This window comes from Rhinolophus ferrumequinum, chromosome 24 (genome assembly GCF_004115265.2).
Source record: "Rhinolophus ferrumequinum isolate MPI-CBG mRhiFer1 chromosome 24, mRhiFer1_v1.p, whole genome shotgun sequence".
Taxonomy (NCBI): Eukaryota; Metazoa; Chordata; class Mammalia; order Chiroptera; family Rhinolophidae; genus Rhinolophus; species Rhinolophus ferrumequinum.
The window spans coordinates 19,892,105-19,908,895 of NC_046307.1; the positions used below are offsets into that span (position 1 = coordinate 19,892,105).

General features: G+C 39.7%; 1 protein-coding gene across 6 annotated transcripts in view; it reads right to left on the reverse strand.

Annotated features, from left to right (window-relative positions):
- PPP2R2B (protein phosphatase 2 regulatory subunit Bbeta) overlaps window positions 1-16,791 on the reverse strand; it is a 406,024-nt gene that overhangs the window by 221,541 nt on the left and 167,692 nt on the right. Inside the window, exon 2 of one of the 6 annotated variants that reach the window (XM_033096835.1) lies at window positions 14,717-14,804. The exons of the other annotated variants lie outside the window; for them this stretch is intronic. Within the exon in view, the coding sequence (XP_032952726.1) occupies window positions 14,717-14,753 (37 nt within the window). The 5' untranslated portion in view covers window positions 14,754-14,804. The remainder of the gene's footprint in view (window positions 1-14,716; window positions 14,805-16,791) is intronic. 6 annotated transcript variants of the gene reach the window in all.

Genomic DNA, 16,791 nt, shown 5'->3' on the forward strand with positions numbered 1-16,791 from the left:
ACTACATTCTAGCAGAAAAATATTTAATGACTAAAAATAATTCAATTGAGTATATTATTTTTTCGCATATTATATCTGGCAAGAAGAGAACAAAATGCTCCTTCAAGAACATGTCAAGAAACACAGAAAAGCGTAAAATGCAGCCAAGTCCAACTGGCATTTCAGAGGCTGATTTCCCAGGCTACCACTGCATGAGGCAGCATCGAGCAGATGAACGTGCCTGGGCCCCACCCTCACGCGGCAGGTTGACTTCTAAAGAAGATGTTCATCTTTGGTTTGTCAACTGTCCACTCTGAGCCTGGGGTAGAATGACTACTGCTTCATAATCCTCCTTTTCCTTGAGTCTCCAAGACTTAGAGAATTAGAACACCGCACGAAACCTTAAAATTCAGCTTCCTCCAGCCCTCCTAGTTTATAGATAGAGAAAGAGAGGCTCAGAAAGGTGGCAGGCTAGCAAAGCCTGGGCAGACGCACGTCTGGTGCAAGTCTCACACATCTTCTACCACCCATGCTCCCTCGCCAGCTTAACCAGATAACCAGTAGAGGATCCATCATTTGTGAGTTAGCCTGACAGAAAGTCCCCTTCTCTTAATGTTGTTAACCAGAAACTGCTTTATTGTAAGAAAAACAGATGCTGCTAATTCAACATGAAAGATATCCTGTATAGTATGTTAATTATAGCCTAAAGATCTAGGTGGGAATCCCAGCACCGCCAATTGTAAGCTGTGTGACCTTAGGGAAGTTACAACACCTTCCTAAGCGTGGGTAAGAAGGTGATGATCAGAACAGCAAACTCACTGGGTTTTTTGTGATGTATAAATGCAACCCTTCATATTTAATACTCAATATGTTTAACACATCATAAACCCTCGATAACTATTATTATCATTATTTCATTATTTTGGCAAATTGTGACAGAAAATTCACGATTAGGTATACAAGGAACTCTGCCCGCTACTCCCTGACCATTCATAGCTGCCAACAGACCCACCGCAGTCGATATACCACTTGCTAAATTTTCGAATGGATGAAAAAAATCTAATTCACCCCCCCCACCCACTTGGAGTATCAACTCCTGTGAAAGCACTTACAATGTATACTTCAGCTGTGACCCACCACAGGCTTCTCAAGGCTTTTCACCAGGAAATGTCTCTGGCTAATGTGATAAGAGAGGCCCATCCATAACAACATGGTAGTGACGCACTGGCAAGTATCTTATACGTGAGTATTTAGTCACGATTATAGTATCAGGATCCATGGCAAGAATTGCATTTATTTTCTGCCTTCCTTTGTTTAAGGTGTTGAGTCAGAATGAGAGAGGACATTTCCAAATTCCAGCTAACTGGACTCTACTTATATTTTGTAAAGTTGAGCTGACCCTGTTCAACAACGAGAAGAGTGCTGTCTGCCTGCTTTCTTGAGGTGAATCCTTTAGAGACAGCTGCTCTCCCATATTTTGGACTCTTACTTTTCAGGGAGGCAGATGCCTGGGAGGGTCTATAGTTTTGCCTAAGGAGTGACAGATCTCTGTCTTTTGCAGAACACAAACATTTGTGGAACTCAGAGAACTGTTCCTTGTAGAGACAAGTCATGGCCAAAGGTCACAGAGGTAGCTGGAGACACAGATGTAGTATCAGGACATATTCATTAGCCTCTGGTTAGATCTTTATTATCTAATTGGTGAAATTGACTTTTTGATTATTTTCAGTCATTTAGCTTGCTTCTGCATCAAAGATATCAGGAGACCATGTTCCTCTGATGTTCACAGGGCCTCAGAATACAGCTCCTGTCCATTCATTCAGCCAGCCAGCTATCCATCCATCCATCCATCCATCCATCCATCCATCCATCCATCCATCCATTCATCCATCCATCCAATAAATATGTATTGAAAACTTAGTATTAGGTACAGTGACAACAAATAGCATCAATAATAATGGTAAATGGTTCCTGGAGGAGTTTATAATTTAGAAGCAAATATAATCCACATGATAAATATAATATGTTAGAGGGTCAAGTAGGGGATGGGAAAACGGTATGTCTATCAAGTGGCTCAGTGAAGTACAAGGACAGGACTGTCCAGTAGAAATAAAATGTGAGCCACATACATAATTTACAATTTTCTAGTAGCCACATTAAAAAGTAAAAAAAATCTTTTAATTATTTTATATTTTATTGAACCCAATGTATCCAAAATACCATTTTACATTTTTTTTTTTTGGACTAAGTCTTTGAAGTCTGGTGTGTATTGATATCTGAGCTGATATCTGGGGTATGTTTGCTCCATAGCACCATGCCTTATCCTGCAGTAAAATGTCTTTCTCAGTATTTTATGAGCCCCTGGTGAGAAGGTGCTGTGTTCATATCCTTAAAAATGAGCCCAGCAGACACCCATACTGGTGTCATAGTCTTCACCTGTTGAATAAACATATGCAGGAAAAATAAAAATAGCCACCCACCACTTGCCAGATCTCATGCTGGTGCTTTGCAGACACTCTTCTCTAACACTTATAATGAACTTGTAAGAAGCCACTAATATCTGTTTTATAGGAGAGGACGCTAAAGCACAGATAATGATTTCCCAAGATCATAGACCTAGAAAGGAGGGAGGAGGGCAACAGACAACAGGAAGAACATGCAGAGGGAGAGATAAGGGGAGACTAGACACAACACAAGGGGAGCCATGGCCTAGAGCTAAGGTGGATGTGGGGAACAGGGCCCAAGATATGTGAACAGTCTACCCTCAGAGTGAGTCCTATCCCCACAGAGAGTGAGAGTGAGTGTGAGAGTGTGTGTGTGTGTGTGATACTAACATACTTATAACTAACCAGATTGTTTAACAAATCTTCAACAATTCCTTCTATAGGTTCCCTTGAATCCCCATTCTGTCTCTCTTGATATGGTTTCTTTGAAATAAGAAACCAAAACACATTACTAGTTTCCAAAGGCAAAGGACATTTTGGGATGTAAGAATCAGAGAAACTGTCAGAGGAAGCATTTAGAGGTTTAGCCAAATCTTGCTCATTCGACCTTCATCAACATTTCTGAAAAATGGATATTTATCCTCCCTGTGAAAAGACTGTCTCCCAAGACTGTCCCTTCCACTCTTTGACAGGCTGAACAGCCGAAGACTGCCCATACGTGGATCTCTAGTTTCTCTCCTCCATAACTTCTAGTTAGTTAGAAACTGGCTGTAATCATGGTCTACACAATACTCTCCCCTTCAGACAGATATTACATGCCTCATCTCTTTGATGTCAGGTTCGGGGCGGGGGCAGAAAAGCAAATATCCCCTAAAAAGCACAGATTCAAATCGAGTCCTAAAATGTAGATGCAATTTCTGACAAAATTAAAATTCATGTATGTGTGCCAGCTGGGAGGTAAGTATAGAAACTAGAGCTTGTCCCTATAAAATTTAGTATTTTCTCATTTTTACTACAGCTTAGGGAAAAGAATGATTAAATCTGCTGACCATGCTACACAGTCATGAGCAACTTGGAGAGCCAGGATTCCATTAAAACTAAGTCTGCATGAGTCCGTTCTGTTTCTATGAGTCTGTATTTGTTTTGTTTGTACTAGACAGTGCAGTGATCACAGCGTAATACAATATTCTATGCCAACTATACTTTGTAAAAAAAAGTCTGCAAACCAGAGCGATAAAACATGATATAAAATTCCAATTGGCTGAGTTCTTCCCTGTGTTTGGCCAGCCACTAAATAGCCCCCAACACCGGCAGGGGGAAGGAGGTCAGGGGGAAGAAAAAAGAGAATACAATGCAAATAGTGTCCTCATTTCTGCAACTTTATTCACCTTTCTTTCCAAATGTTTCTTCATGCTTCCTTAGAGTATCAGGAAGAACATGTTCTAACACAATTGTTCTGAGTCGCTGCCAGGAAGTCAAGTTTACCTTTAGCATCATCTCTGGGCAAACAGCACAGACAGAGGAAAATGATGTTTGGGGCCAAATGTTGAAAACTTGAGTCCTGTGTAGCCTGAACTCCAAGAGCAAAGAGCTAAAAGGAAAAGCTGATAATGTTGTTACTGTTTTTCTGTATGGGAATTTCTATTTAGAGGAGAGGTGGTAGTGGGAAGAGGGGTTTCAAGTACCAACAGCTTCGGGTTCAAACTTAGCTTTGATCAATTGCTGCCTGATTAAGTGTCCTTTGAAAAACTGAATTCAACAAGTATTTAATTGAATAACTCCTCAGTACCAGGCAATTTGCCTGCACAGAGCTTAGGCTAATAAGTTAGTCACCTCCCTGAATCTATTTTTATACCTAAAAGAAAAAATTATACATTAATATTTGCAGGGCTCTTAAAATAAATGAGATAACCTATGTAAAATGGTAAATAAAGCTCAGTGCCTCGCACACTGATTCGTTTTTAATGAATCTTAGTTTCTTTTGTCTTCAGAATAACCAAATAATCTCTCCTTTGAGTTACCTTGTGATTTAAAAGTACAGCTTTAGTACATAACTAAAAATAAAACCAGTAGACGGCTCCATACATCTACACATTCCCCAAATACCCCATGATTTTTTGGGTGGTCACTAACACTGACCAGCAGATACTGAAATGCCGTCTCAGATACTACCATTTTAAATAGTCCTACTTTGACTCCAACAAGGTTTTATGCAACAGAAATATAAATTGCTTTTCTTGTCAACTAGCAGTAGGTATGGTATATGAGTATGCGGCATAAAAATCAGAGTGATACATGATACTGAAATATTACAACTGCTCATTTAAAATTGTCTATTGATTGCCTGTAACGTGTGAGACACTGTGATGGGATTAGTAATGAAACAAATGTGTCCCTGACCTGATAGAGCTTCCTCTCTACTGGGGAAGATGTAATGTCTGCCCTCAGCGAGGCCACAACCAGGAGAAGAAAGAAGACAAACATGCATTAAACAACAGTGGTCAATACGCTATTGTATAAGCATTAAATTATGAAGGACAGTTTCTGATACAGGGATTCAGAAGAGATGGCACAGTCGAAGAAGCCTCTGAAGGCTAGGGAGGACTATTGAAGGGCTTCTCTTCTCCCTGCACACAAAGGTCAAATGCGCCAAAACTCAAAGTATTAGGTAGCAGTAAGAATGCCTGCTCATTCTTAATGCATATAAAATCCTCCCTCAACTCCTTAATTACTCACTAGTACAAACTCTATCTGTGTTCCCACTTATCTCAAAGGCAGCATTTAACTACTCCTGGGTAAAAGATAATGGTTTAGATATCACTGTAGCGTCCAACTGACTGCTGAAAGAAAGAAAAGAAAGAAAGAAAGAAAGAAAGAAGGAGGGAAGGAAGGAAGGAGGGAGGGAAGGAAGGAAGGAAGGAAGGAAGGAAGGAAGGAAGGAAGGAAGGAAGGAAGGAAGAAAGGGAAGAAAAGGAAGAAAAGGAAGAAAAGGAAGAAAAGGAAGAAGAAAAGCCCAGGTTAAATGCACTCTTTGCATTTTCTTCATTGTGAGAATCCCCCAAACTTCCCTATGGGCAAGAGGTAATCACAGCAGATAGCTGGTGCAGCCCCTCCTACTAGTCAGAAATGGAATCAAGTCCGTTTAGGGAAGAGGACTGAGGTTAGAAAGCTTTTAAAATTCTCGACCTATCTGGAGTGGACAAGCTTCAGAGGTGAGTCCTCTGAGACAGGGCTTCATCCCTATTCTCCAGGCACATCTTTCTGGAGCCAGACCAACAACACTCGGCATGGGATACAATATCCTCCCCTTAAAGCACCACATTCACGCCTCGGTTATGTTCTGCACATCTGTTCACTTGCTTCAGTCTTTTAGATTAGAAATGCTTGATCAGTCATTGAGGGATGAACTTCATGGCAAACTATGATCTCTCTGAAATTGTATAGCCCCTTGTATGTTTATGGCTTTCTTAGCATTTTTCCCCACTGTGGGGAGTAGTTTTAGCTTTCATCAAGTTTTCCAAGGGCCTCCAAAAGTTCAAGAATGTGGATTTTAAATCTACTAGGGTTAACTTTCTATTTACATCATTTCCATATGGCTACATTCCAACAGTAACTCAAAGAAAAGAAAAAAAAGACACACTTGAAAAAAATATTTCAGTGTTTGTTATCTGCTAGTAATAACCAAGTACTAACTTTTGTAAGGTTTGGCTCTCAATTAGTCAATTAGATTAAAATAATTTTAATGCAGTTTTTTTTCCTGTCCAAATGTTTAAAAATTACCCACGTGTCAGATTCTATGAATGACCAACTTGGGTCTTGATTTCACCATTTTTATTAGCTATCTAATGACAGTTGGTAGTCTACTGAGTACTGTATTAGGAAAAGTACATAAACCCAAGTTACTTTGGGTCTTCCAACCAATTTGTTTTATCAATAAGGGAAATTATGAAACTGCCCCGTCCTCTCTTCCCCCAGCAGTAATAGACTACAGGAGTTTAGGTTTCAAATTATCCCCAAAGAAATGTATTTCTCATGAGTTCAGGTCCTATTTTATACATTCCCAAATGGGCACTGTAAGAGATTGCAGTAGGATCAGAAAAGTCACTGGTGTTCTCACACAAAAGAAAAAAGTACAGGTTAGAAGATATAATCTCATTGTCCATTTTGGCCACATTCTATAATTTGGAGGTGGTACTGCTTGTTTCACCTTTTTTACAGAGTTATCATGACCATGAAATAATGATTTCAAACATATATCAAAATTTTCCAAAGTGCCAGACAAATAAAAGATTATCATTGAAGTTTCCCAGCCTCCATGGATCTTTGCTCTTTCTCTATACATGCAGGACCCCCAGCAAGGTGTCACGCTTCATTGTTGAGCCCTCATTTCAGGAATAGCCAACCGCTTATCCGGAAATCCAGAAACCACAGGCAGGGCAGGAGGCCTACATGCCTAGCTCCATCCTGTGTAACTTAATTTTTGGAAGCAAATTTCAGATGCTATTCACAAAGCACCCTGGACACGGAAAACATGCCAATTCCATTACAAAGAAGAGCTTAACAAAGCCAGCTGGGTTTCGCACCCACAATTCGTTTCAACATTTTGCATCTATCGATCATTCCATAGTCTTCACAGAACTTGCACATACCTTGTTCCATCTTTCTCTCATTAACAACCTTGTGAGATGGGCAGAGTAAACTTTCTTCCGTCTTTCACTTGACTGAATTTTTACCTTTAGCCTACGCAATGATCTGAGGTTAGGACAACATTCATAATCAACAAGTCCCTTGCCCTAAAGCCCTTTAGATTTCAGACAACTTAGATTATTATTCTGAACCCTTACTATGGCTTACAAAGTCCCATGAGATCTGACCTCTGCCACCTCTACAGACGCATCTCATGCCACTCTCTCCTACATTTACCAACCTTCAGCCATACTCATTTTCTTTTGATGCCTTCAACATGGCACAAACCTCAGGGCTCTTGTCCATGCTATTTCCTCTGCTTAATCTACTCTTTCCACAATTCTTTGTGTGGTTGACTCCTTTTCATCCTTTATCTCTCAGTTTATGTCAACTCAACTGAGATTATCCAAAGCCATTCCACTATGGTTATCCAGTATCTCAGCCTCTCATCAGTTTTCATCCCGGCATCATTTAGGATCATTTCATTTACGAGCTTTTGTTTCATTTTCACATATCTCCTCCGCAAACTTGTAAGCTCCGTGAGGATGGGCACTGTGTGTTGTCGGCTCACGATGACAACTCTGGCATGTAAACCACTGCCAACGCTGATATAGTCAGGTGTTCAACTACCAGACAGTGGGCACTTGGTAAATACTTATTTAGTGAAAGAAATAAGCACTTTGAGTGTGTACACTCAAGTTTGTTTCCCATGTGCATCTACTAAAGCAGCAATGTTGATAACTTGTTTTTAAAAGACTTCTCCAGCAAGCGTAAAGCTAAAAAAAATATGTGTATGCATAGACACATACTTACAGATATTGTTATATGTAATCATGTGTCTCTACAGCATTAAGCATGAGTTCTTCCTGATGTCTCCTACTCTAATTCATTACCACATGGATCATTCTAACCTCATGCTCTTGCTTACCTATAAATCCCTACTCAAATAGTAAGAAACGACTGTATACTTCTAAAAGGCAGTATTAGTGCTTCATTCACTGCGGTATCCCACATATAGTGCTTGGCACGCATAATGCACATGTTGAGTTTACCCAAGAATTTAAATTCTGGAAGGGACTACAGATAAATTTGCAAATGTTACCAAGTACGGATGTCAAAGACTAAAATCACAACAGTTTATTAGGGCAACAGTACAAGAGGGTGCCCTAACAAAGGTCTGATTTAACTGTGTTTATTCAACTCTGTGAAGGGAAAATGACAGTAATACATCTAAGCCACGCAAAAAGGATTCAGGCTTCCCTGAAAAGGATTCAAGTGGCATCGAATGGTTTGTTTCTCCACAGCAATTTACATTTATTAAAATAGATAATAGGCATAATCATTGTCAAAATAGAGCTTCCACCCTGTACAATGTCTTAATATATTCTCGCAGTTTCTGACAAACAGGCACAAAGCCGTGGCAGATTAGACTCTAAGTGGGGGATCACTCTAATAGCGCAGCAGAAAAACCAATCTCACATTTCTGGGAAGAAAAATAAGGCCTGAGAGCAGCCTTTGAAGGCAAAGGGTAAAGCACAAAGGGAAAGGTGGTGCAGTGACGCATCGGCTGGAAGGGGAACCGGGCTGAACGTGACACTGGGCATTAATGATGCTAATTTATGTCAGGGGAAGTGTGTGTGCGTGACACAGAGGAAATCTGAAGAGGTCTCTATTATACCACAGAGGAGCTCATCTTGAATCTCTTGGAAGGGTACGTGCTTCATATAGGAACGGCCTCACAGGGGCATATGTTATGTCAACTCTGTGTCAGTTTCCTACGAACAAATCACTGGTCTCCTTAAATCTATTCTGGGTTGTTTCCAGTCTGTTCTTTACACGGCAGCCAGAATAATCTTTTTGGAAAACAAATTTGGTCGCTGCTCCCCATCTCCCCCACATTTGAACCTTTTAACAGTTTTCCTTTACTCCTAGGATAAAAAGCAATAAAGGCCTCAGATACCCTCAAAGGCTCTACAAGATGTGGCTTCCGTCTAATGTCCATGCCATGGGAACTCAAGCCACGGGGGTCACCTTTTACTTCTCTCAACACACACTCTCTCTACTGCTACCACTATAGGCTCCCGGTACATCCTGGGCCCATCTCTCTGCCTGGGTCGACTTCCCATTTCCTCCGACAATGGCGTCATGATTTACCCCATTGCCCCTTCACCAGGGAAGCTTACCCTGTCCAGGTCCAATCCTCTCACTGCACAGTCCTAACAGCACCACACACTCTTCCTTTTCAGTGTTTGTCACAGTTACAATTGTACTTAATCTTCGTTATTCTTTGATGAATAGTATTTTCCCAGTGGGCCTTGTTACCCCATGGCTGGCACACAGCAAGCACCCAATAAATATCTATTGACTAAATGAAGAAAAACGACCACACCATCCACCCACACTATCGTCAAGGCTTTTCTGAACATTAAAAGTCTTTGGATTCTGAAGACTATGTCATTTCATACCAGAAATTTGATTGGTCACTCTTGTGATGAGTATAAGAGCTATCAGTGCTAGGCATTAGCACTTTCCAAAGAAACAGGAAGTCTCTTTTAGCATATAGGTCATTAACACATTGAAATGGATATTATATGGAAGGGGACATGAAAAATCCTATCCAGAAGAAGTCAGCTATGGTGCTGATCACCTACTAGACCGAATGCTTAAGATCACTGTTATCAAATAATTTTACTTTATCTTACAATATCCCCAAATGCTACTATTGGTTTCCAAGCTCTCATCACTGTGCCTGGATTTCATTCAACAAATATTTACTGGGCATATTTCTTACATGTCAGGCACTGTGTTGGACCCTGGGATACATGCTAGAGACACGAGGCACTTACCATCAAGTGGAGGAGACAGCTAACACTGATTGTTAGCCATTTCAGATCAGTGAATTTCAGAAATGTTTGATTAGTGCAGAGAAGGAAAGAAACCATGTTCTAGGTGAGCGAGATCACGCCCATCATTTCAGCATGAACTTAAGTGGAACTATCAGGATAATCTGTATCATTATTGCTCTGTGGTATCAAATAGATCACAGTGTTTTCACTTGATGAAGTCTGAAAGGATTTTATGTTCTAATGTCATGGTCTCCCATAACGATTTAAATGTATTCACTTCCTTAAAGACTAGGCGACACACAGATATATCTTTCCTAAGGAGTTACTATAATCCCTCAAAATCTCTATCACCAGTTTTGGTGTAGCCCAAAGGATCAAAGTGATTTGGTCTCTACGATGCATATCTCAATAGAGCATCTGTTTCATGCCAAGAGATTTTTCATTTGGTTTTAGTGATAAGTAATGCAAGGAGTACTTAGTGGTACAGAACATCTTAAAGACATCCAGGGAGAGAGTGTAAATTTATTAAAGATTAAGTCAAGACTCACTTGATAACCCTTATAAATCTTAAGGCCTAGAACACTGGAGCACAACTGGCCCTCAATAATTATGTTAAATATTTGATGAATGAATGATGATACTTCATGAAAATTAGCCAGTTGAGGCATAGGAGTGGAATGGAAAGAGAAAAATTAAAATCGAAAGAGAAAAATTAAAATCGAAAGAGAAAAATTGCTTATCAAGAGGAAAAGCCACAGCGAAAAGGGCACCAAGAACAGTATCCTCTTCATTGCTTTCTGATGAAGACCAGAGATTTAGGAGGATTTGGTCAGGAAGCTGGGAGCATCTCAGGAACTGACAATGGCAGCCCCAAGGTGCCACAGCTCAAGACAAAAGCTCCAGCTTAGCATCTCCAATGGAGGACAATCAGCAGATTGATAAATTCTTCTGTTTACATTCCTGAACAAATAAACTAAGTGTATCTTTGTTTTTATCCTGACAAATCATAGCTTGATTATAGGTCATTAGTGACCATTAATACACGAAACTGTTTGCATTTCACTAGTACATCTGAATTACAGTCTTGCCTTTCACACTAGCTCAATCAAGCTTGCAAAGGGAATCCTCCCCCACCTCCCCACTTATCAGGCCTCAAGCGGGACTTAACTAACAATTAGCCTCTAGAATTGAACTATGATGCAGAAGAAGCCATTATTTTGGTTCACTGTTGATCTCCCTATTGTCGAACCTGCCATTCCCTTTGTAGTGGCGATGTGCTCTCGGTGCCCAAAGAGTGTGCAACTGCCTCTCTCCCAACATTCTCAATCATTCTCGATGACTACTAATTCACTGACCAGCAACACAAGCCTGCTTAGGTGATACGAGCAAAGACAGTCCTAAATTCACAATACAATGGCTGATCTCAGTGCAGATAAATATAAGAAGCATGTTGGGGACTGTCAGAAATATCGAGGTGACAGGAACCAAGTTTACTTGGTAAAAAAGTGGAGGCAGGATAGAGAATATAGGTATGTACAGGTCAAGTGGGTAGTCCAGAATTTTAAACAGTCCATTTGGAGTTTTGGATTATCCCTATTAGAAGCCAAGATTCTTTAAAAGAATTGGATAATTGCCAAGCCTCCATTTCATTTTGTGCTGAGCCATCATGGAAGGGCAAGGAGTGATTAACAGAGATTAACGATCTCAAAAATGTTTGAGGGCTTTCTAACATAGCAATTGCCATGTGGGAGCAAATCCACAGTCTCCTCTAATGTTCTGTTGCTTCAAAAAAGCAACAGGGAATGCCACTTTTGACTACTGACGTGCTGAGGCCACAGAATTAGAGGAGTTGCTCACAAGGCCAGTAATGGCAGCCCATACATCACTGAAACCATTTTTACTTTTATTCTAGGCTAGCTACTGAACACATGTCTCATGCCTCAGCTCACCATGCACAGTGATAGTAGAGAGTGCCATACAATTTAAAAAGCTCTTTCAAATGAGGTATCCCACTCATCTTTCTATCAGCCCTATGAAAACTTTAGATTATTAACAGTATATAGTAATGGTGGGAAAATGCAGGCTCTAGAATCAACCTCTGTTTTCAAATCCTGGCTTTTCTACTTACTAGCAGGGTTGACCTTGAGCAAGTTACTTAGCCTTTCTAAACTTTGCTTTTTTCATCTGTAAAACAGAGATAATAATGGTACCTACTTCATAAGGTTCTTGTAAAACTCTAATAGTAATTAATGCATGGAAAGGGCTTAGTATACTTAATACTCAGTCAATACTAACTGCTATTGTTTATCTCTTCCTCTTCCTCCAAGACCACCACCACCCACCAAGGCCACCATGTCTGCCACCACCACTGTCCCCCTCCACAGGAAGATAAGGAAATTAAATCTCCAAAATGGACTTTTTCCTGAAGTCACCTATCTACTAAACAACAGAGGTAGGACCAAGCCATTATCTTCTGACCATACCATTCTCCCTACCTGGAACACTTTCATTCCTCTCCCCTTTACCTGAATCATCTTCCTCATCCAGGTCTCAGCTTAGCCATCTCCTTCAGGAGCCTTCAGATATTATCTCACAGTCCCCTGTACTTACCCCTCACAGAACGTCTCATACCATATTCTAATTGCCTGTTGGCCTGTCTGGGCCCCCCACTAGGCCCTGAGTCCGTAAGGAAAGAGAGCAGGTCTATGTTTTACACCTTTGCAACCCCAGTGCAGAGCACAGCAGCAGGCATATAGTAAGTGCCCAATAAATACCGAATAAATAAAAGGATGGATGGCAGACTCCTTTCATGCCAATCTGCTGCCACATATTAAAGTATTATTTCTCACTGGAGTACTTTTGGGAAATCAGATATAGTCCTACATGGCCCCATACTTTACATTGCTATTAAATAATCTTAACCTCATGTTGAAAACTCAAGGCAATCTTAACCAAATTCTAATGAATTCCATTTCTGGAGAAAGTAGCATAACTTGTGAAAATAATGCCTTGAAGTGACACTTACATTATGTTAACAGACACTCAATTCATTTTATATCTCACACTTATTCACAAAGCTATGCACCGATGCTTGCATAGTTACCAACCCCTTAGCGTTTTGCAGAGGACACCTTTGTACTTTGAAAGGATGTTTCAGAAACATTTGCACTTGATGAGGCGCGATGAAAACCAGGCATTTGTCTCTGTTAATTCTTTTGCACAAACAAGCTCTTAAAATTCTTTCTCACTTGCAACTTTTGTGGTTTTGGAAATTTTGAGTCCCACATGACATAGATGAGAAAAACACGACCAAATAACCAAAATCTTCAATCCTTACCCCCTCCCTCCCTCTTGGAGGAAGTACGGAGGCCACAGGAGATGGAAGTCAGAAGCTCTAGGGGAATCCATCCAAAGTCTACCTATTAAAGTAGCCTCACTGAGGGCAAATCAAATAAAACTCAGACTCCCAATCAATAGCACATTAGAATGCGTGAAAAACGTCCCTTGATTGGTAGAAATGAAAGAAAAGTACATTGGGATTACAACAGATATAAACCCTTTTTAAAAATAGGTCAGATACAAAAACATAAAATTTTCCATATCAAGAAAAGAGCTGAACTCCCCTTCATATTACAAACACCCCAAGGTATTCTTTAAAAACAAACCCTGCTCTCTTATCTTATATAAAAGAAAAAGCACATTAAGAGACATAACCTGTATGGAATCTATATATGGGTGAAGCTGAGGTTGCATAGTTCCCTTGGGATACCAATGTCTGACTCATGCTTATCCATAGGCTGATAGAGAATATTCCTAAACATCTATCTACACATGTATTTACGTAAATATATACATTTGGTCTTTGTTTTCCTTTAGTCTTTGACCACCTTTTAAGTTTCATTTCCATATGATAAATAACTCTTAGGAAATGCTTCTTTCCTCATTCCTTTTCTTAAAAGAAACTCTTCTGTTCTGAACGTCTTAGTCTTTGAGCTGTCTCCGAGTTTTTATCTACCTGTTATAAACCCCACCTCAAGGGAGAATCTCTGATGATTCTTTTTCTTAAATAAAAATGTGTAGTTCTTTTGTACTCAATTTTATTTTCCAGGGCCCCACAATGCAGCAAAATGTATAGGCTAAAGCTAAATAGCTCACCACACAGCTTCAAGAAATGAATTTTAAGAAGCTAGGAGAAATCATGTGACTTCATCCAAATCAGGTGGCATTACTTAAGGGTTATACTAAGAGCTTCCAAACATTAAACACAGGTTAGAAGTTACTGTTTTTCCAACACAGAGATTTCTAGATGTGCTTTCTAATTCAAAATTACCCATTTAGTAAGACCTTTCAGTACTCATTATACACAAAGTAAGAAGCCCATATTGTCTCTTTCTTTGCCTCCGGACCCCCAACCCCTTTTCTTTGTTAAAGCTGTTAATATATCTGTCTGATCCACTACCTTATTCTACATACTTCTCTAGATCGACATAGCAGGGGCTGCTCTTGCTTAGCTTAATGTTTCTCACCTGGGAATTTTATAACCAGTCCTAGTTTTTCATTGCTGTGTACCAACATATTTCATCAAAACACGTTCTTAGTTCTTAAAACAGAAAGTCAAACGATGCTTCCTAGCTACACCTTCTTTTAAAAATGTGAATTGATTGGGGTCCCACAGAACAACTTTTAAGCACTTGGAACTATTCAATACTCCCACATGGCTATTTTATTAAGAATAGTAGGTATAAATAATAATATTAATACCTTTGGTTCCATAGGTGCTTTCATCTGGATAATTCATGCTTCATTATTATTGTGCCACTAGTCTCTGTCTTGGGTTCTCCCTTGGCTCCTGTGACAAACACAGGGTTCAGATCCAAACTCCATCCAGGAGATAGTGATGCTTCAACTTTGGTAACATACAGGTGCATTACACACTCCCCGGGAAGCCCTCTAGTTTCTTTTCTTTTTTTTTTTTTTTTTAGGCTCTAACCTTTGCTGGTATTTATTTATTTATTTATTTATTATTATTATTTTTTATTTTTTTAATTTATTGGGGTGACAATTGTTAGTAAAATTACATAGATTTCAGGTGTGCAATTCTGTATCACATCATCCATAAATCACACTGTGTGTTCACCACCCAGAGTCAGCTCCCCTTCCATCACCATACATTTGATCCCCCTCACCCTCATCCCCCACCCCCCAACCCCCTTACCCTCTGGTAACCACCAAATTACGTTCCCCAGATTAATTTTCAAACCCAGGGCCATCCTGTGGTCACCAACTGCCCTCCAATCCCCTCACCCTCCCCCCCACCCCCCACCCCTCCCGCCCATCTAGCAACCCTCAGTTTTTCCTCTTTGTCTCCAAAACTGTTTCTGATTAGTTCATTCACTTATTCTTTTCTTTAGAATCCGCAAATAAGTGAGATCATATGGTACTTATCTTTCTCTGTCTGACTTATTTCGCTTAACATAATGTTCTCTAGGTCCATCCATGTTGTTGCACATGGTAAGATTTCTTTCTTCTTTATGGCTGCGTAATACTCCATTGTATAAATGTACCACAGTTTCTTAATCCAGTCATCTACCGATGGGCATTTTGGTTGTTTCCAGTCCTAGCTATTGTGTATAGTGCTACAATAAACATAGGAGTGCATAAAGATTTTTGAATTGAAGTTTTGGATTTCTCCGGATAGATACCTAGGAGTGGAATTACTGGATCATAGGGTAGTTCCATTTTCAGACTTTTGAGATACCTCCATACTGTTTTCCATAGTGGCTGCACCAATCTGCAATCCCACCAACAGTGTACAAGCGTTCCCTTTTCTCCACATCCCCGCCAGCAGTTGTTGTTTGTTGATTTATTGATGATAGCCATTTTGACTGGGGTGAGGTGGTATCTCATTGTGGTTTTTATTTGCATTTCTCTGATGGTTAGTGAGGTTGAGCATTTCTTCATATGTCTGTTTGCCATCTGTATATCCTTTTTAGAAAAATGTCTCTTCAAGTCCTCTGCCCATTTTTTAATTGGATCGTTTGTTTTTTTGGAGTTGAGTTGAGTGAGTTTTTCATAGATTTGTGATATTAATCCCTTATCAGATATATCATTGGCAAATATCTTTTCCCATTCAGTAGGATCCCTTCTTGTTTTATTGATGGTTTCCTTTGCTATGAAAAAACTTTTTAGTTTGATATAATCCCACATGTTTATTTTTTCTCTTACTTCCCTCACGCGAGGGGATATATCAGTAAAAATCTTACTCCGGGTAATGTCTGAGAAGTTTCTTCCTATATTTTCTTCTAGGTATTTTATGGTTTCAGATCTTACATTTAAGTCTTTAAGCCATTTTGAATTTATTTTTGTATATGGTGTAAGGAGGTGGTCCAGCTTCATTTTTTTGCATGTGTCTGTCCAGGTTTCCCAGCACCATTTATTGAATAGACTGTCATTACTCCATCGTACATTCTTGCTTCCATTGTCGTAGATTAAATGGCCATATAGGCGTGGATTTATTTCTGGACTCTCTATTCTGTTCCATTGATCTATGTGTCTGTTTTTATGCCAGTACCATGCTGTTTTGATTACTGTAGCCTTGTAGTATAATTTGAAGTCAGGTATTGTTATACCTCCCACTTTGTTCTTATTTCTCAAGATTGCCTTTGCTATTCGGGGTCTTTTATGGTCCCATATAAATTTTAGGATTATATGTTCTATTTCTGTGAAAAACGACATTGGCAGTTTGATAGGAATTGCATTGAATATGTATATTGCCTTAGGCAGTACAGACATTTTAACTATATTAATTCTTCCTATCCATGAACATGATATGTGTT